This window comes from Dreissena polymorpha, chromosome 5 (assembly GCF_020536995.1).
Source record: "Dreissena polymorpha isolate Duluth1 chromosome 5, UMN_Dpol_1.0, whole genome shotgun sequence".
NCBI classification, from domain to species: domain Eukaryota; kingdom Metazoa; phylum Mollusca; class Bivalvia; order Myida; family Dreissenidae; genus Dreissena; species Dreissena polymorpha.
In genome coordinates this window covers 59,258,225-59,280,380 of record NC_068359.1, presented here as the reverse complement: position 1 = coordinate 59,280,380, position 22,156 = coordinate 59,258,225, and the positions used below count along the sequence as shown (strand labels likewise).

Below are 22,156 nucleotides of genomic sequence, written 5' to 3'. Positions count from 1 at the left end.
GCTTTGATTTATTTAACACAAATGTATAATTTGGCAGGTCAGATAATTATGTCCATTTAAAGCTTATTACTTCCCTTGGTTTTGTTTTTCGACCCCGTGACCTAGTTTTTGACCCGGCATGACCCATATTCGAACTTGACCTTGATATTGTCTAGATACAACTTCTGACCAAGTTTCGTAAAGATCGGATGAAAACTATTTGAATTAGAGAGCGGACACGAAACGTGTGACAGACTGACAGACAGTGCGAAAACTATATACCCCCTTTTCTTCGAAAGGGGGCATAAAAAGTGAACGTTTGATTCTTATAATGCTGAGACTCCTTCAAAAATGCAAACCAATTTACATTCATCAGCAACATGTAACAAAAAAAACAACAAAGACAGTTGTTAATCAGATTTCTTTCCTTAAATATCATATGCTTTCCAACACAAAATCTATGCTGTGTGAACTCTGTATATCCTCAAAACTAATCAATTCATTCAATACAAGATGTACTGTTTTAAAAAAGGAGAACAGTGCTAAGCACATGAAAATCAATTTGACATTTGACATTTGATGAATACAAATGCTTATTTTATTTGACTGTGTTGTGTTATGGGCTCTATGTAGTAGCCTAGGACAAATGCTAGAATACATTTATATTATTTATATGCGACACATAAATTGATTTCTATTAGTATTATATTAATATTAATAATTTCCATTTTTGTATTTTCAGATTACCAGAAAGCTGCTGAAGCACCCAAACTGTGGCAACATATACAGGCTTCTAAGAAGGTGTCAATCAACAAGACTTACAACTTATTGAATGTGCCTTTATTAAACTGGTTAAATATGCAGTTACATGTATGATTAATAATACTATGAATAAATCAATTTAGTAAACATACTGTAAAATGCTCAGTTTTTGATTGTTTTTTTATAACATGATCTTCATTGCCCCAATGTACAATGTATCCCCAGTGTGGCAACAACTTTTTGAATTTGGCAAAAGTACATGTAAGTAACTACAACTTTTAAAGCCGAGAGGGAACCCTGAAATAACTACACAAACAACAATACTTTTAAATTTGAATAGCAACAAGCTATGATATGTTTTTATTCAGGATCAGTACATATGGTGGTCACCTCAACATTTATAATTTAACAAATATATTAGGTTGAAAAAAAATTTGGACAATTATTTGGGAACATAAAGACATTATTAACAATTAAAAAAAAGACCTTTTGAAACCTTTTTGTTTGTCAAAAAAAAACATTTTTAGACATGATATTAATAAAAAAAGTCCTGAGATTAGCGATTCCACATGATTTTTTTCAGTTTATTTATAACATTTAACAGTATTTTTAGTCAAAGGTTTATATTTGCTGAGCACAAAACTGAAACTAAAACTTAACATGACAGGGCACTCGTCTGGCCGTTTTTTGGGCCCAAATTCGGCCCCATTCCTCCCTTAAATTAGAACACTTTGCTACCCTATTTCACCCTATTGTAGCTGAAAATTTCCCGTCCATTTTTTACTTTTATACTTATGTTGCCAGCTGGTATCGTGCTATTAACCTTTGATTAAATGTGTATTTATGTAAATTACATTTAAATATAGCAATTTTAAGTGTTGAATGGGCGGTGAAAAGATCTTCTTAAATTCCCCAATCCCCCAAAGTGAAGCAAGGGCTCTGCAAAACACATACACAAGAGAGGTTACATCTTTTGTTAACCCACAGATAATTGATGAAGCATCAAAAGTCAACCTAAATAAATAAGTTGTGAACGTTTTATGTAAATGTTTAATAATCAACACTTACCATGTTTGAAACATAAGGTGCATTAAAAAATGTATAATGTAAAAAATAGATATATCTCTAGTAAGGTCACTGTGCTGACAAGGTGCCCCACAGACGTCTTTCAACAAAGTTACACCATTATGGTGTACGGGGCAAGACTCTGGCAGAGCTCCAGATAAAGGTCGTATTTTCGTAATTACGAATTATTTTCAAGTCCGTTACGTATTTATTTTAAAATCTTGTCGTACTATTACGAATTACAAAATCAAGTTACGAATATTATTTTTACATCAGTTCGTATCGATTTTTATTGAGTTCTTTTTGTGTATTAAAGATTTTTTCTGTGCTTATATAGAATGGTTATCGTGTTTGTTTATCAAAGCGATTTTTTCCAATAATAGCGGCGTGTACAGTCTATCTGTCAAAAAAACAATGGCGGCGCCCAGAGAGCGTCCAAAAAAACTGCAAAGCGTGCAAAAACATGCTTTTAACATATTGTACGCAAAGTGAGCCGAAGTTGAATGTTAAGACATTATAGAAAAGATCTTATACGATGTTGTATGTTCAGTTGCCAACACAGTCGGAAAAGCTTAGAATAACGCGACACGACGGGTCCAAACTTAAACAAAAAAACGCATTGAAAGAGTGGAAGAGGACAATTCCTGTGGCTAATCGTTAAAAAGACTGAATGGGAGACCCGTTTTTATTGTGAAATATGTTAAAATTCATCGAAGGCATGCAATCTAAGCACAGTTTGGGCATATGAAGGTATTTGAAAAATAAAATTATATAATACTGAATAGATACTGTTGAACTCGTATAAATAAAGTTGCTAGTATGTTTATTTTAATTTTTTGCATGAAAATAACAATTATTGTTTATTATTAGGTCATTTAGAAAAGTTAAGAATTATTTTTCAAATCTTAGTAGTAACGTTAAGAATAAAATTTCAGAGTTAAGAATTCTTTTTGAAAATCAGGTAGTAACGTTAAGAATTTCACAAAACCTTATCTGGAGCTCTGCTCTGGGGTTGATAACAGCTTCCTCTCAGACAGACAGAATCACGTTGTACTTGACGGAGCCCCTGTTACATCTGGAGTCCCTCAGGGTATACTCCTGGGGCCCCTCATGTTCATGGTCTATATAAATGACCTTCCAGCTAGAGTCTCATAAACTGCACGCCTCTTCGCAGATGATTGTCTACTATACAGGACCATAAGATCGGCAGATGTCATCAAGGCACTTCAAGATGACCTCGACAAGTTGCAATTGTGGGGGCAGGAGTGGTTAATGAACTTTAATCCGGACAAGTGCGAAATGATCCGTATCACCAACAAGCGGAATATCACACCTTGCTCATACAACATCCATGGCAAAACACTTTAACAGACCGATAAAGCAAAATACCTAGGTGTGCCCATAGACAGCTTACGAGGAACAGCAACACAGACATCACCGCTAAAAAGGCAAACTCAACATCAGCTTTAGCGTAGAAATCTGGCAAACTGTCCTACTGACATCAAGGCAAAGGCATGCAAATCTCTTGTAAGACCCCATCTTGAGTATGCGGCATTTGCTTGGGATCCGAAACCCGATCCAACATCAACAAATTAGAGTATGTCCAACGAAGAAATGCCCGCTTCTGCACAGGTGACTACAGATACACAAGCAGTGTTACTGCAATGATGAACAAGCTCAGGCCTTGAAGAATCCACTCGACCGCTCGCATATGCCAGTGAAGTTGACGGTCGGGCAAGTAAAGATTGTTAAATACTCGACCTACCGGGCGAGTGCTGTTTTTCAAGTTGAGAAATATCAATTCAGTTCTAGAACTCCTGCTGCCACATCAATACAAATTGCGAACAATTTTTCGAACGAACAAAAAATAGGTTTAGTACACAAAGAAACTGCACTTTCGTTTTGACAATGAAAAATGACGCCACAGGCACACGTGAAATAAAAATAATTCTCGAAATCGGCTGCGCTCTTTTCATAGGTGTCAGTGCTCTTAGCTAATCGATTAAAAGTGAAAATAAAAACAGTTAAATATATTGGTCATTCCGTGAAGAATAAAATTTCATTTTAATGTAAATATCAATAAAAAAATAATACATAAGTGGTTAATTATAATACTTCTTATATTTAATTAAAAATAAACAGAAACAATAATTATAAATAAACAGAATACTTTGTGATCAGAAGCCTTAGCCAAAATTTACCATATTGTAACCATTTGTCAATCAAGCGTGTTTTTCAGTAAAAGTTCGTCTGAAATATTAAAACTCAGCATGGGTTCTATTTATAAATATCTGCAAGATGGTGGAGACAGGGAACAGGAAGAACGATCATCAAAACGAGAAGCGGTGTAACAGGCCATTTTTTGCCCAATGGCCTCTTTTTCCCCGGGGAAAAATGGACTAGTGCAATTTTTCCCTGGGGGAATAAGCGGCCTAGGCCAATTCTTCCCCCCTTCCTAGTCCAATTCTTCACCCCCCCCCTCTGATTTTTCATTTAATATATCTTAACGTCTACACATTTCGGCCAGTTTTTCCCCCCTGGCCAGTTCCCCCCCCCCTACCTTGTAAAAGTAGTTTTAACAATAGAATTTGTCAGAGAGTTGCTTAAACTGCCTCCACACTCTTATCTTTTATTTTAGTTATCTTCTACATTTATTCTTCACTTTTCGGCCATTTTTCCCCCCCTGGCCAGTTTTTCCCCCCTACCATGTAAAAGAAGTTTTAACAACAGAATTTTATTGAGAGTTGCTAAAACTGCCTCCACCCCCTTTTCGTTTATTTTAATTATCTTTTACATTTATTATTCACCTTTTGGCCAGTTTTTCCTCCTGGCCTGTTCCCCTGCCCCCCTACCTTGTAAAAGTAGTTTAAACAACAGAATTTTAATGGAGAGTTGCTAAAACTACCTCTATCTCCTTATATGTTATTTTACTTCTGTTTTAAATTTATTCTTCACTTTTCGTCCAGTTTCCCCCCCCCCTGGCCAGTTTTCCCCCCTACCATGAAAAAGTAGTTTTAACAACAGAACTTGATGGAGAGTTGCTAAAACTGCCTCCACCCCCTTATCTTTTATTTTACTTATATTTTACATTTATTCTTCTCTTTTCGGCCAGTTTGTTCCCCCCCCCCCTTGCAAGTTTTCCCCCATACCTTGTAAAAGTAGTTTTAACAACAGAACTAAATGGAGAGTTGCTAAAACTGCCTCCAGGACCTTATCTTTTATTTTACTTATCTTTTACATTTATTCTTCAATTTTCGGCCAGTTTGTCCCCCCTGGCAAGTTTTTCCCTCCTACCTTGTAAAAGAAGTTTTAACAACAAAATTTGATGGAGAGTCGCTTAAACTGTCTCCACCCCCTTATCTTTTATTTTACTTATCTTTTACATTTATTCTTCACTTTTCGGCCAGTTTTTCACCCCTGGCCAGTTTTTCACCCTACCATGTAAAAGTAGTTTAACAACAGAATTTGAATGAGAGTTGCTAAAAAAAGTACTACTATTTGACCTTGATAACCCTTTTATAAACTTGATACTTGTATTATTCTATCAAGCACATCTGTACAGAAGGGGTGAATTGCTCAAGGAGAGAAAAAAGGCAGACAGTCGCGATCATGTTAAAATCAATAATTAAGGTGGGGAAAAAATTGGATGAGGGGTGAAAAATGGCTGAGAGTCATGTAAAATAAATTATTAAGTAGATGGGGGTGGGGGTGGGAATTGGCTGAGGGAGAAAAAATGGCAGAGAGTCATGTTGCAATAAATTCTTAAGTAGGGGGGGGGGAGAATTGGCCGAGGGGAGAAAAAATGGCCAAGAGTCATGTTGCAATAAATTCTTAAGTGGGGGGGGTGGAGGATAGATTGGCAGAGGGGAATAAAAATGGCAGAGAGTCATGTTAAAATAAATTCTTAAGTAGAGGGGACAATTGGTCAAGGGGAGAAAAAATGACCAAGAGTCATGATGCAATTAATTCTTTAAGCTGGGGGGTAGGGGGGGGGGAATTGGCAAAGGGGAGAAAAAAATGACCGAGAGTCATTTTGCAATAAATTCTTGAGTAGGGAGGGAAAAGATTTGCCGAGGGGAGAAAAAATGGTCAAGAGTCATGTTTAAATAAATTCTTAATTATGGGGGGGGGGAATTGGCATAGGGGAGAAAAATATGGCCAAGAGTCATTTTGCAATACTTTTTTCAGTAGAGAGGGGGGGAATTGGCAGAGGGGGAAAAAAATGGCCGAGAGTCATGTTAAAATAAATTCTTGCAATAAATTCTTAAGTAGGGAGGGGGGAAAGATTGGCTGAGGGGAGAAGAAATGGCTGAGAGTCATGTTAAAATAAATAAATTCTTGTACAGGGCGTAAAATTGGCAGAGGGGAGAAAAAATGGCCAAGAGTCATGTAACAATTAATTCTTGAAGTAGGGGGGGGGCTTTGGCCTATGGGGGAAGAATGGCCTGGGCCAAACTTTGCCTGGTGAAAAACTGGCCGAGGGAAAAAATGGACCGCTACACCGGAAAGTATTGAGAAAAGGAAACAGGTGCATAAAACGTAAGGAAAGCAAATAAAATCCATCAGATAATGTAGTTAATTTGTTTGCAGTTTAGTGTCACTATGTTACGTAGGTTAAAAAGGTTCTTGTTGATTTAAACTATAAATATAGATATCTATTTTTTAATGCAGGGCGAGTAGATTAAAGTGAAGGGCGAGTGGATTGTCAGGCCTACTCTCCCTGCAGGGCGAGTGGCTCTGGAAAAATTCTTCAAGGCCTGTAAGCTCGGTTGGACAACGCTTGAATCCAGATGTCTAACGGCCAAAGTTGTCATGATGTACACGATATTTCACAACATGGTGGACATCAACGCCAGAATAGTACTTATACTAGCAGGATTGCACACCAGAGGCCATGAATACCGCTACATAGTGCAATTTACCACTGTCGATGCCTACCATTTTTCCTTTTTCCCAACTGGAATACGCCTATTAAATGGTCTTCCAGAACAGGTGGTCACTTCCCCGTCCATATATGTCTTCAAGACTAGGATAGGGAAGCTGTACCCATAACTCTGTAGCAAAATGTTTTATCATGCTTTTAACCTTTGTTCTTCCCTTCACAAGTGTACATAGTTCAAAATTGTGCAACAATGCCCCAGAGGGGCCCAGCACATTAACCAAGAGATAGTCATTTTACAAGTCCTGTACCACGTGACTTTTTCGGCTATGTGTAGGCCAATCGGATGTCAACAAACCATAGCTTCAGGTAACGTTTTTGATAATTTCTTCATTAATTCAAAACCATTGAAAAAAACAAAGACGAGAGCACGGTCATTGTCAAAATACACAACTGTGTTAAGTTTTCGCAAAAATAATTTAGTATTTTTTTCCAAAAAGTACAACCGCGCGTTTGAAAAGACACGAATTGAAATGCTATGTGTGGTATATTTTTTATTCAATCAACAAAGACGCTCATTATAATTTTGTCGAAGGTTTAAAAATAGGGCGGACATTGTAATTCTTCATAGAGAAGCTACATACATTGTTTTTTTGAACAAATACTTCTGATTCGAAGTGTGTGCTTAAAAATGCAATAATGCTATGTGTGGGACACGTTTTTGAAATGTTATGTGTGGTATACAAACTAAACATCAATAATATTTACAGTCTGTCTCAATAACAAAAGTTGGTCAATAAAACATTGTTGGTACTGTTTTGCGTGCTTAAATATGATAATCATGACGTTCGTGTTACTCAAAACTATCATGATTGTCGATAATTTATATTCATATTTTTTACTTGTAGAATGCTATTTGTTTGGGAACAGTGTGGTAGAGAGGTCAAAACACAGTCGGGAATCTCCAAAAACAAAGCCACCCACGCACGGGAAGGAAAATATTTCTGTTGCGGCAAACCTTTTCTTGTGAGTTTCTATAAAATTGATTGTTACAAAATGTTAAATTTTCAGTGAATTTCCAACTAAGGCACTTGTTAAATACGCAAAATCGTAAGGATTGTTTGTGCAAGGTGTCATGTGAATATAATTGTAACACAATAACAAAAAGTGTTATTGAACTTATGGTTGTGCGCTTTTTATCAAGAATGTGTAAGCATATTAGACCGTAACGAGAGTTATTAAATAAGCATAAAGAGATAATACAGCATTATTTAAACAAATAGACCAAAGGATCAATAACTTATTTTTCTGTAAAATCATGTATTAGTATCTAAATCCTTTTGAGCTATCATATATATATCACGCATGACAATTATTTATTTATTTTTTTAAGTTTTACAGTTAATTTCATGTGTATTTTGTTCTTTTCAAGGAGATTAAAGTATTTTTGGAAGCACCTTCAAGAAACGTACTGATATCTTGATCAATGAAAAGTTGTCATATATAATTAATGTTCAAAAGTTTAAAAGACTGTTTGTTTTGTTACCAGATGGTGCAAGTATTGCAGTAAAAGAAATAAATCAAAGTAAACATTTAATACACATTTGACAATTCAACAAATTGAACAACATGTATTGTTTATTACTTGGTGCGGTGGTAACAAGATCTTGCAGCCCCTTTCATGACCGGGTCGAATGAGTATTTTCATTAAACGTCTTACACTATTTTCAGTTATTCAGGTTTCATTTGAAATTGAGTTCATGAAGTTTTAATACAATTATATATGTTTGTTGGTATAATAAACCCCCAAAGCCAAGAATTTTTTGCGATGATCATTTGTTACGTGGTAATAAGATCATTTATATGTTTGTATAGCAAGATTTGTTACTTTGCGAATACTGCTGTACTTCTTTATGTACTTAGTGCTTTAATTTCTATTGTAACATGTGCATGCTGGTTAGAAAGCAATGTTATTATTAATGAAGTGTTTATTTTGATATACTTAAGATATTCATATGGAGATGATATTGGAAACTAAATGAACTTAATAGACCACAAACAATCATCATTGGATTTATAGTGTTATTTGTTATGAAACAATTGTTTTATTAACATATATACTCAGATTTTATATTCAACTTATCAATTTCATTAATAACATAGATACAAAACACATAAATATACACAAATATCAATACATACACTTCGTTTTGATTATGCCAAAATACATATTAAATGGTAATTTTGCATAGTTAGTTGAAATAGCTTTCCGTAAACATCACAGAATGAAGCTGGGTCCGTCTCTGTCACTGTGGTTTTGATAATTAACTTGCCGCATAACACCTTCCGTGTGGTTTCATGGTGTTCATCTAATTCTAACACAGCTTCGCGCCATTAAGCGTTACAAATCCTTCTACTAATCCTTGTCAAGTCTGAAAAACAACAGAAGTAAAACCAATTTTAAAGCAAGTGCTTTTACTTTTTTTGTCTTTCATTAATAAAAAAGGACCGACTCTAATAATCAGGCAGAAATATCAATCATGATATTTATTAAAAGACAATAAGTAAAAAAAAGAAAATGTTATAGTTCAACATAACGTGTTTGTTAAAAAAGACCACTGGTTGGATAACAATTACGCAGTGTATTTTATTTAAAATGTATGTTCAATTAAACATAAATTGTTTAAACATTACACAATTACTTCAGTTATCCATCATGTAACATTTGGTTAATTTGATATATTTTCAGTACAGACTGAAGTATATGTTTTAGATTCTTACAAAACTGTGTTCAGATTAAATGCAGAACTGACGGGAAAATTCTTGCATACCACACATAGCATTTCAAATATGCGTCGCACACATAGCATTATTGCATTTTTATACACAGACTCCGAATCAGATGTATATGCGCAAACATACAATATATGTAGCTTCTCTATGAAGAATTACAATGTTTGCCCTATTTTTTTAAACCTTCAACAATATTATAATGAACGTTGTTGTTGATTGAATAACAAATATACCACACATAGCATTTCACTTTGTGTGTTTTCAAACACGCGGTTGCAATTTTTGGAAAAAAATACTTAATTAATTTTGCGCAAACTTAACACAGTTGTGTATTTTGACAATGACCGGGCTCTCGTCTTTGTTGTTTTTTTTCAATGGTTTTGAATTAATGAAGAAATTATCAGAAACGTACCTGAAGCGATGGTTTGTTGACATCCGATTGTCCCACACATAGCCGAAAAAGTCACGTGGTAAAGACACCTTGTTTTAATACGGAGTATGGCAATTAACACTTCTGGGTGAAGACTGAATGAGGATTTGGTACAGTCGGTCGGGTAGTTCCGGATCGCTAGCGTAAATAATGGTGTTAATATTTTTAAAAGAAAGCAATTGCTTTCAAAATACTTAGATTGTTGAGGCAAAATATTTCATCTTTCAGGCCATATTAATTTATTAATACTTACCAATACATTTCTGATGCCAATTTGAACTTATTCATTTGCATAAAGTCGGCTAGTTCTGAATCGAGTGTGGTCATTTCGGATAACTCGGACTATTGGGAAGATGTAGGTCAGGGATCATCTTAAAACTTATTTTGACTGTCAACAATTATTTTGACTGTCAAAACAAATGATGCATGTATTAAATAAAACATCAGATAGGTTCCTTTGTTTCAGTTTAATAACTGTCTGACAATTTAACTGTCTGACAATTTAAAAACATCATAGAGTGTGTGGATGTACACAGGAGAATAAAGCTGTTGGAAAGTATTTATGTTTGGATTTGAAATGGATTCCTCTGTATTATTGGTTATTTAAAACAAACACAAATACTCAATACAAGCAATTTATTGATAAACTCAAGATACCTTCTTGGGAAATAACAATATGATAACATTTAACAAAAATAGAATCACAATAATGTACAAACTGTATAAAAATATGACATATATGCTTATGACTAGAACATTTTATGTATGGCTAGAAAATATTTTTATAACTAAGGTCCTAAAAAAACAGAACTTTATATAAATGTATTTATAACAAGAGATGTGTCTGTCATAAACAATGCCCCCTATTGCGCTGCTTTGATTTTTTTATCATTTGGCAGGTACATATAATTATCTCCCTTTAAAGCTTATTACTTCCTTGGATTAGCTTTTCTGACCTTGAATGATGACCTTGACCTTTCATCACTCAAAATGTGCAGCTCCATGAGATACACATGCATGCCAAATATCAAGTTTCTATCTTAAATATTGCAAAAGTTATCAAAAAACTTTAACTAAGGTTAAAGTTTTGGGACAGAATGACAGACAGGCCAAAAACAATATGCCCCGATCATTCGATCCGGGGGCATTAAAATGACAACTGAACATAAACAAGTACCTCCGGAATGCATTTGCTAATAATAGGATCACAATAATGTCAAATAAATAAAAGCATCCATAAAAAGTATAACATAAACCATGCCTCTGGAATAAATTTGCTAAAGAAATGGAAAACAATACTAGATATCAAGTTACTTTTTGGTAAATAACATAGTATGATAACATGTAACAATAATAGGATCACAATAATGTAAAAATAATGTAATAAAAGTATCCAAAAAACACAACATAAACCAGTACCTCTGGGATAAAAATGGTAAAGAAATGGAAGACAATACTAGATATCAAGTTAAATTTTTGGTAAATAACATATTATGGCAACATTTAACAATAATAGGATAACAATAATTTAAAAATATATAAAAGTATCCGCTTCAGCCTCTTTGCCAATGACTGTGCAGAGCACCCGTGCTTTTTAGGACCCATCAGTCCAACTTGACAATTATCTGGAAAGCAAAATCACAGCATTAATACACATTCAAAATAGGATAAATATTTAAAATATTACCAATCTCCTTACAGCACTAGTAACATCTTACCATTATTTATTAATCCATATATTTTTCTATAGTACAATTTTTAGCACTCCGCTGGTTTTTATTATTCCGCTTAAATGTTATAACTTATAACTAAACACATAAACATACAAACAAACCAAGATGCATTCAACAAATGCTTACTGTATGTGTTAGCCTTGACCTTGTGACTTAGACCTAATGCCTCATAACTGGTTTGCATAATAGATCTCAATCAGATGCAAGAACATGTAAAGTTTGGAGAACCAGGTCCATAAAGTTTCATTTTATGAGCAATGTTAAAGTTTAAGGGCAGAAAGACAGACAGAATAAACAAAATTCAATCTTATTCTCTGTATTTCTCGACAATAAAGTCACAAAATAGTATTATAATTAAATAATTCCAATGAAACATTATATCAAATTTATGAGAAACTAGGCACTTTTCCTGTAATTGTATTGGCGATTTGGACCATGGTTTACTTTGTTTGAATCCTTGCCAAAGTAGTTGATATATAGATTCGTAAATCAATAATAATTCTGTATATATATATACAGAATAAAATTACATATAATCAAAGCGCCCTAGGCGCTGAAGGCCTGGGGCTAGATTTAGGGTGCTTGGTAAGAAGTGTAGTGACTAAACTGAAGTAAATGAGTTTTGGACAAAAATAAAGTAAATCCAATCATGAACCACAAAGTTAGATGGTCCAGCCTTGTCAGTATGGACTAAACAGGCGAAATTGAGCAAGTATTGTAAGTTTGAAGAGGATATCTTTGATAGTCTTTGCGGAAATTGACATTACAGACAACTAAACAAACGCGGACGCCGTCTACCTTTGTTCTATAAGTCGAGCTAAAAAGGGAGATATTAATTAAGTTGTGTGACTGGTAGACTATTTTCAGTCAATATAATGACAATGATGGCATTTTGAAAGGTAAGTGCTAATGATAATGAAATGTTTGAAAATGGTTTTGAGATCAATCTGAAGGCAGGGCAAAGTTACCAATACCATCGTAATAAATGAACAAGTACTTAGTGCTGAGATCAATTTAATGAACACAATGTTTCAACAACCTGTAGAACATGGAAGATAATTGTTTTTAGCATCAAAGCTTAATATAACTTGACATAATGAACTAACTAATAATCTAGCTCTACAAAATGATTTTAAAATGTTTGGAACAAGAATGGTATCATGCAATTTTCGTTCTTTTGTGTGAGTATTAACATATGTACTGTAAATGTACAAGGGCTAAAAAACAAAGATAACTGCACAAAAAGTTTCAAATGGTTGGACAAAAAAAGGTTATATAAGTCTTTTTTATACAGGAAAGTCACCTAAAACATACCTAAGAAAAAACATTGAAAAGTGGTTGGGACGGAGATATTTATCTTAGCGGACAACATACCAATAAACAATGCATCGCTTGTCTGAGTAAAAGTCATAGAGGAATAACAGTGGATTACTTGAACGTAATAATGATTTGCAGACAAGCAAGTATAGATATAACAAGGGCTGTTTGTAAAACATGCATGCCCCCCATATGGGCTGTCCGTTCTAGTGGCAGCCATTGTGTGAATACGTTTTTTGTCACTGTTACCTTGACCTTTGACCTAGTTACCTGAAAATCAATAGGGGTCATCTGCGAGTCGCGATCAATGTACCTATGAAGTGTCATGATCCTGACAAAAGCGTTCTTGAGTTATCATTCGAAAATCATTTTACTATTTCGGGTCACCGTGACCTTGACCTTGTGACCTCAAAATCAATAGGGGTCATCTGGGAGTCATGATCAATCTACCTGTGAAGTTTCATGATCCTAGGCATATGCGTTCTTGAGTTATCATCCAAAAACCATTTTAGTATTTCGGGTGACCTTGACCTAGTGACCTCAAAATCAATAGGGGTCGTCTGCAAGTCATGATCAATCTACCCATGAAGTTTCATGATCCTAGGCATATGCATTCTTGAGTTATCATTCAAAAACCATTTTACTCTTTCGGGTCACCGTGACCTTTGACCTAGTGACCTCAAAATCAATAGGGGTCATCTGCGAGTCATGATCTATGTACCTATGAAGTTTCATGATCCTAGGCCCAAGCGTTTTTGAGTTATCGTCTAAGACAACCACCTGGTGGACGGACGGACTGACCGACATGAGGAAAGCAATATACCCTCTCTTCTTCGAAGAGGGGAATAAAAATACACGGAACACAATTAACATTAATGAACGTTTATGGTCCGAACATAGATAGTCGGAGAGGATTTCAATATTGTTTTTAACCCATTATTAGAGATAAAAGAAATGGAAATCTTTAAAGTACCTTGGGCTATTTCAGGTTGTATTTCATGCAGTTAAAGTTCAACTACAGAGTGATCAGTCATAAATCCTGGTTTTATGTTGCATGTGTCGATAATGTTGCAAATAGACTCGCATATTAAAAAAAATCTTACTCCAAAATATTGCTGGTTTTGTGTTTGAGTGGCAGGTGAATTTTCTTTCATTATGATTAACTGTATGCCATATGTTTATGAAATTGTAATTTTCAATTATGCTATTCAAAATGTTCCTTTTTTTATAAAAGTAAATAATAGCTTTTGAAAAATACACAATATGAAACACAAATATAACAGGTAATAACCAATACAATTTAAGATAACAAAGACGCAAATCCAAACACCTTATAGGAAATAATTAAAGGCAAGATACTTAACACAACAATAAGATGCACGTCATTTAAAACAAGAGGGCCGTTAGGCCCTAAGGCATAGTACTTCGAGCACGGGCACAGCATGTTGAACACAATGAAAACAATACAAAATACTGTGCAAACATTTTAAAACGTAGAAACAAACACAAAACTATACACTGACTAGTAGTTAATGGCAAAGACGTAACAAATCAAAGTCAAATGATAGAAGAAGCTTATTTTTCGAAACACTAAACGAAAGAAACTGCCACGACCAATGGCGGCCATGTTTTTTATTCAACTGGAACCATTTTCGAACTCATTTAAGATTTTATAGGGAAACATGTTGTGAGGATCTTAAAATGTGACTTCTAGAGTGTTATGAAGGTTTTACTGTAGCCATTTAAGGAAAAACTGCCACGCCACCTGGCAGCCATGTTTTTCAACCAATTAGTCCATATTCGAACTCGATCAAAATATCATTAGAACAAATGTTATGACTAAGTCATGAAGATTGGACAATAAATTTGACTTCTACAGTGTGAACAAGTTTTACTATAGCCTTAATAGGAAAACTGCCCCGCCCCCTGGCGGCCATGTTTTTCCTCCAACGGAATCATTTTTGAAATTGTCAAAGATTTTATTGGAACACATGTTCTGACCAAGTTTCATGATGATTGGACAAAAAATGTAACTTCCACAGTCTTAAACAATAATACAATAGCCATATTAGAAAAACTGCCACGCCCCTTGGCACCCAGGTTTTTCAACAATAAGAAGCATTTTCGAACTTGTCCAAGATATTAATGGGACACATGTTCTGACCAAGTTTCACGAAGATTGGACAATAAATATGACCTCTTAAGTGTTAAAAAGGTAAATGTTGACGCTGCACGACAGACGACACACAAAAGGCAATCACAAAAGCTCACCATGAGCACGTTGTGCTCAGGTAAGCTAAAAAAAAAAAGAAACACACAAACTTGAAAATGAAGCCATAAAAATAATTGAAGCACTTGAAAAACAGATGCATAAAAGAAACACAAATTATACCACCTCCATTGAAGATGGAAATTTTCACACACCAAAAAAATAATGGAAGGAATTTATCACACACACCTAAACGGCATATTAATTTGAGCATGGGCACAGCATGTTGAACACAATGAAAACAATACAAAATACTGTGCAAACATTTTAAAACGTAGTAGCAAACTCAAAACTATACACAGACTAGTAGTTAATGGCAAAGACATAACAAATAAAAGTCAAATTATAGGAGAAGCCTATTTTGCGGAAAACTATAAACGAAAGAATGTTGAAAAAAACAACCTGTTTAATATAACACATTACGCTTTAAAGGAAAAGATAACAATGATGTGAAGGATTACAAACTGAATATGAATATTGACAAGCTCGTTTAAAAATGCCAAATAACAAAAGTCCGGAATCTGATGGCATCACTATTGAGTGTTATAAAATATTTTGGAACAATATTTAAACACATTTAACATTTTCACTAAATTATTCATATAACAACGGAGGAGTAACCACTCAAAAAGCAAAGTGCTATTGATAATGAAATGTTTATAAATTGTACCGAGATCAATCTAAATAAAGGCAGGGCAGAGTTACCAATACCATCGAAAAAAATGAACAAGTATTTAGTGCTGAGATCAATTTAATGAATACAATGCATTAACAACTTGTAGAACATGGAAGTTGATGGTTTTAAACATCAAAGCTTAATATAACTTTGCATAATGAAGTATTAACTAACAAGGGCTGTTTGTAAAACATGCATCCCCCCCATACGGGCTTTCCGTTGTAGTGGCAGCCATTGTGTGAATACGATTTTTGTCACTGTGACCTTGACCTTTGACCTGAAAATCAATAGGGGTCATCTGCGGGTCACGATTAATGTACCTATGAAGTGTCATGATTCTAGGCAAAAGCGTTCTCGAGTTATCATACGAAAATCATTTTCCTATTTCGGGTGACCGTGACCTTGGACCTTGTGACCTCAAAATCAATAGGGGTCATCTGCAAGTCATGATCAATCTACCTATGAAGTTTCATGATCCTAGGCGTAAACGTTCTTGAGTTATCATCCTAAACCATTTTACTATTTCGGGTCACCGTGACCTTGACCTTTGACCTAGTGACCTCAAAATCAATAGGGGTCATCTGCGAGTCATGATCAATCTACCCATGAAGTTTCATGATCCTAGGCGTATGCGTTCTTGAGTTATCATCCGGAAACCGTTTTACTATTTCGGGTCACCGTGACCTTGACCTTCGACCTAGTGACCTCAAAATCAATAGGGGTCATCTGCAAGTCATGACCAATCTACCCATGAAGTTTCATGATCCTAGGCGTATGCGTTCTTGAGTTATCATTCAAAAACCATTTTACTATTTCTGGTCACCGTGACCTTGACCTTTGACCTAGTGACCTCAAAATCAATAGGGGTCATCTACAAGTCATGATCAATGTACCTATGAAGTTTCATGATCCTAGGCCCAAGGGTTCTCGAGTTATCGTCTGACAACCACGTGGTGGACAGACAGACCGACCGACCGACATGAGCAAAGCAATATACCCCCTCTTCTTCGAAGGGGGTCATAATAATCTAGTTCTACAAAATGATTTTTAAATGTTTGGAACAAGAATAGCATCATGTAATTCTCTGTCTTTTGTATGAGTATTAACATATGTACTGTAAATGTAATAGGGCTAAATAACAAAGGAAAACGCACTTAAATTTTCGAATGGTTAAGATGTAAAATAGTCTTTTATAGGAAAATCACCTTTTACATATTAGCAGTTGAAAATAACACCCTCTTAATAAATAGACATCATGCTTTAATTGAAGAGGAACACAAATTAATTTGATGTGCCTGCACTTCAAGCTTGTTAAGTGAACAATCAATCGTGTCACATGTTATCTCACATGATGACTCGAATAAAAAGCCTCAGACAATGAACAGGAGCAAAATACAAGTGTACAATTTCGAGTATTTATAGTCTCATTCTTTAATCAACCATAATCTAATCGAGTAGTAAAAGTGCACTTTTGCTTTTCATAGATAAACTTTCAACAGGACTTTTCGGCACTACAACAATGGATCATGTAAATTTTCTTGCTGATCACATGAATAAACTAACCATTTATAAGAATGGACAACTGTATGTCAGGTATTAAATATAACATGCTACCAAACAAATTTATTGACTGTGGATTGCAGTCAACATCCTCAAATATGCACCAAGTCATTTATTATGTTACAAGTATTCTTATAGATCATATAAGAGAAACCAATAGCATACATGATGAATTAGAAGAATTTAAGTTAGGAGTTCCTGATTTAATCAATGGAAAGTCGTGTACTCAATGAATGATTTTCTGTTTACAAGATCAAGCTTGTTTTTAATTTTAAAACTTCTAATTTTATAACTGAAAGATCCTTTGCATTTATACAAGGTCGAGTCTTTTCCTGTACCTATAAATGCTACATCTCATGATCTGTAGATGAAACTCAAATATTAAATCTCCCTGCTTTCTTATTGATAACTAATGAGTGGCTAGACCCAATTAAACTGAATGTGTAGGGTTCAGCCTCAAGTATTGTAAAAATAATTTTGCCTAATTACTTCTTCATGTTGTATGTTGGCAATCTTTGCAAATGACAAAATCAAGCAAGTATATGCGTAATTTCAGGTATGTTAAAAATGCCATTATACCTACAGCAAACACAAGTTCACTATATTTAAAACACTATGAATACATGTATACATATTCAGGTGACATTAAATTAACAAAACCAAATTATTTTTTGGCCCATTAAAAGTTTTTAAGACTGGTTACTTGAAAAAGAACAAGGGCTGTTTGTAAAAATGCATGCCCCCCATATGGGCTGTCAGTTGTAACGGCAGCCATTGTGTGAATACGTTTTTTGTCATTGTGGTGGTGGTGGAGGTGGTGATGGTTTCATGATACCAGGCGTAAGCCTTCTTGAGTTATCATCTGGAAAGCATTTTCCTATTTCCAGTAAACCACTTTACTGCCTCGTTTCACTGTGACCTTTGACCTAGTGACCTGAAAATCAATGAGTCATCTGCCAGTTATGATCAATGCCCCTATGAAGTTTCATGATCCCAGGGGTAAGCGTTCTTGAGTTATCATTCGGAAAACATTTTGCTATTTCCAGTTAACCATTTTACTGTTTCAGGTCACTGTAACCTTGACCTTTGACCTATTGACCTGAAAATCAGTAGGGGTCAGATGCTGGTCATGATCAATGTCTCTATTAAGTTTCATGATCCTAGTGTAAGCATTCTGGAGTCACATTTAGAAACCATTTTCTTATTTCAAGTCACTATGACCTTCACCTGTGTCCATTGACCTCAAAATCAATAGTTGGTCATCTGCCAGTCATGATCAATGTACGTATGAAGTTTCATGATCCTAGGCCTAAGCGTTCTTGAGTTATCATCAGACAATCATGTGGTGGACGGACAGACAGACCAACACACTAACATGTGCAAAGCAATATCCCCCTTCTTCGAAGAGGGGCATAACTAGGAAAAGTAGGAGCTTGTTGTAAAATGTATGAAAAAGTAGTAGATTTATATAAAAAAAAACACTATGAAAAACAAGGTAAACTAGGAATGCTGAATAATGTCTTGTATATGTATAACAGTTTACTGAAGTATCACTGAAAGTACTTCTGATCCTTTTAATTGCAGCCTTAAGTTTGTTTTTCTCTCTGCAAAGAAAGATTCTGGATCCAAGTCTTCATCAAGTTCTTGTTGAAGGGCAGCCATTAATAATTGTGAAGGTATTGCCCTCACAGAGTCATCACTGAGGAGAAGTTCTGTAACGTCATCTTGTACACAGGCACCTATTACTGTAACCGTCACATGTACAGTTGGTTGTTCGACTTTCTGGAAAAATAAGGAAATACTTCATATGGCAATACAAACATTACCTTTCAGGGATAAGGCAGCATCAGACATTAATCCTAACCATAAGCGTTCTTGAGTTATCATTCGGAAACAATTTTACTATTTCGGGTCACCTTGACCTTTGAACTAGTGACCTAAAAATCAATAGGGGTCATCTGCAAGTCATGATCTATCTACCTATGAAGTTTCATGATCCTACGAATAAGCGTTCTTCAGTTATCATTTGGAAACCATTTTACTATTCGGGTCACCGTGACCTTGACCTTTGACCTAGTGACCTGAAAATCAATAAGGGTCATCTGCGAGTCATGATCAATGTACCTATGAAGTTTCATGATCCTAGGCATAAGCGTTCTTGAGATATCATTTGAAAATCATTTTACTATTTCAGGTCATCGTGACCTTTGACCTAGTGACCTGAAAATCAATAAGGGTCATCTGCCAGCCATTATCAATCTACCTACGAAGTTTCATGATTCTATGCATAAGCGTTCTTGAGTTATCATCTGGAAAGCATTTTACTATTTTGGGTCACCGGACCTTGACCTTTGACCTGGTGACCTGAAAATCAATAGGGGTCATCTGCGAGTCATGATCAATCTACCTTTCAAGTTTCATGATCCTAGGCCTACGCGTTTTTGAGTTATCATCCGGAAACCATTTTACTATTTCGGGTCACCGTGACCTTGACCTTTGACCTAGTGACCTCAAAATCAATAGGGGTCATCTGCGAGTCATGATCAATGTACCTATGAAGTTTCATGATCCTAGGCCCAAGCGTTCTTGAGTTATCGTCTGACAACCACCTGGTGGACGGACCGACAGACCGACCGACATGAGCAAAGCAATATACCCCCTCTTCTTCGAAGGGGGGCATAAAAAAAACTCAGATGCACAACTTCACATAGTGAGCAATAATGCTAAAAAGATTCAAGACAGTGACTGTAGGTCTTTTCTTTCTTGAAGTGTCAAGACTGTAGGTCTTATACTTTAATAGATATGCGCAAACTTTTTTAAAGTATAATTTTACTAAGTTGAGAGCCATTACTCTGCTTTAAGATATTGAAAGCAAATGGAAAACCACAGGTGCACAAATTTACGTGTTAAGCAATAATCTTATTAAGTTTCAAGGGTGAAGGTCTTATACTTGTGTAGATATGCATATCACAAACTTTACTCAGACGCACATGAGAACAGCAAACAGACGGACAAGGGTTTTTCTTTTGGGGGGGGCACAAAAATAGGCAACTTGTCATGGTGTTCTGCCCACCATAAGTGCATCTTAGCTAAATTATTTGAAAAATCCTTCAAGTATGCAGTCACAATATTTACTTACAGTAACTGAAGTTGTGTAGGTAGAATTGAAGCTGGTTTCAGTTGTGTACTTTGTTTGGTAAGTGTGTATTGTCAAATCAGTGATTTTGACGTAATCCCCAGTTCTGACGTCTTTGTTGGTGTTTCTCCACAAAGCCACTTTTACTCTGTCCACCGTTGCATCCTGTATGTAAATTGATCTCATCTTTGTCGGACTTTTCGACTTTCCTACCAGGATGTCACGCTCTTCTTCATCCTGTATAACATGATTACATACATATTGAGTTAATGGCAAAATGACAACAGCTGTCAGTAATGGTGTGCATTACTTGAAGGATATACAACATGCTGACCAATATTCCTGTTAAGTTGCATGTCTTTAGCTCAAGCATTTTGGAGGTTCACGCGACGCAGCATATTCGGACAGACACACCCACAGACAAGTTTCATTAAGAATGGACAATAAATGTAGCCACTAGAGTGTAAACAAGGTAAATGTTGACGCTGCATGATGCACGACAAACAAATGGCGATCACAATAGCTCACCATGAGTATGTTGTGCTCAGATGAGCTAAAAATGGAGTGTAAAAGGGTTAAGATTAGTCATTACGAGCTGTTTTAATGGAGAGTTAATTGTATAAGGCCTAACAAAAATGATGTTTATTTCCTGTTACCGATCGACCGTCAGAGTTTACCCGTGACTGCAATTCTTTTATAAAAAAATCGCGAGTGGACAACAACGATATTGTTTGACACTATTTGGTCCCTATGTAGATCTTAAAAGGCCTGAAGTTTAAACCACGCCGCTATCTTTGAAAATGGCCGTCTGCTCAAGCGTAGTGGCTTAACAAGAAGGCAGAGCTGCCATTATCTTCCACCATTTTGGAATTAAGGGTAGGGGAAAAAATCCAATGACAAGGCAGATTCATGTTTATATCTAATACAACCAGACTTGTTATAAAATGTTAATACATTTTAAACATTATTTCAAATTATTGTGATTTAATTTCCTGTAGTTTTTTTATTATTTAATTATAAAAACCAATCGTTCCCTCGATGCGAAGCTTGACAGCTCTGCATTCATTTAAATGTAAATGTTTCTGTGTTTTATTAAATGAAATCGTAACCTCCAGTGTGAAACAGTACTTTATTATCACAAGAAGGTCAGTATGTGTTATATCTTGATTTGTTTTGTGCGGTAACCTCCAGTGTGAAACAGTACTTGATTATCACAAGATGGTCAGTATCTGTAATATCTGTAATATCTTGATTTGTTTTGTTTGTAACTTTCATTTAAATTATTTGAATCGTGTTGGTACAATATGAGTACGAACATCAAAAAATTCCGAACATTTTCGAACCAAATATAAAAAATATCCAAACTTACTGATCCTCATTGTTTTAAGCGTGTAACCGGAAACATACATGTTTTTGTGTTCGGTGTAAGGTTAATGTGCTAGTTACAAATGCATAAAATCACCATCCAAAATATGGCAGATGACTATTTTGTAACCATGTTTGAACAGGTTTAACATGTTGGTGCATATTCCAGAAAACTTTTCAGCAGGTGCACGT

At 35.3% G+C, this 22,156-nt stretch overlaps 1 protein-coding gene across 1 annotated transcript in view; it reads right to left on the bottom strand.

Annotated features, from left to right (window-relative positions):
* Positions 1-21,114, bottom strand: part of LOC127831261 (large subunit GTPase 1 homolog) — a 47,602-nt gene extending 26,488 nt beyond the window's left edge. The window contains 3 exon segments of the mRNA XM_052356242.1: positions 19,027-19,245; positions 20,603-20,836; positions 20,934-21,114. Coding sequence (XP_052212202.1) covers positions 19,027-19,245; positions 20,603-20,836; positions 20,934-20,972 — 492 coding nt within the window. The 5' untranslated portion in view covers positions 20,973-21,114.
* Between the last annotated feature and the right edge of the window lie 1,042 nt (positions 21,115-22,156).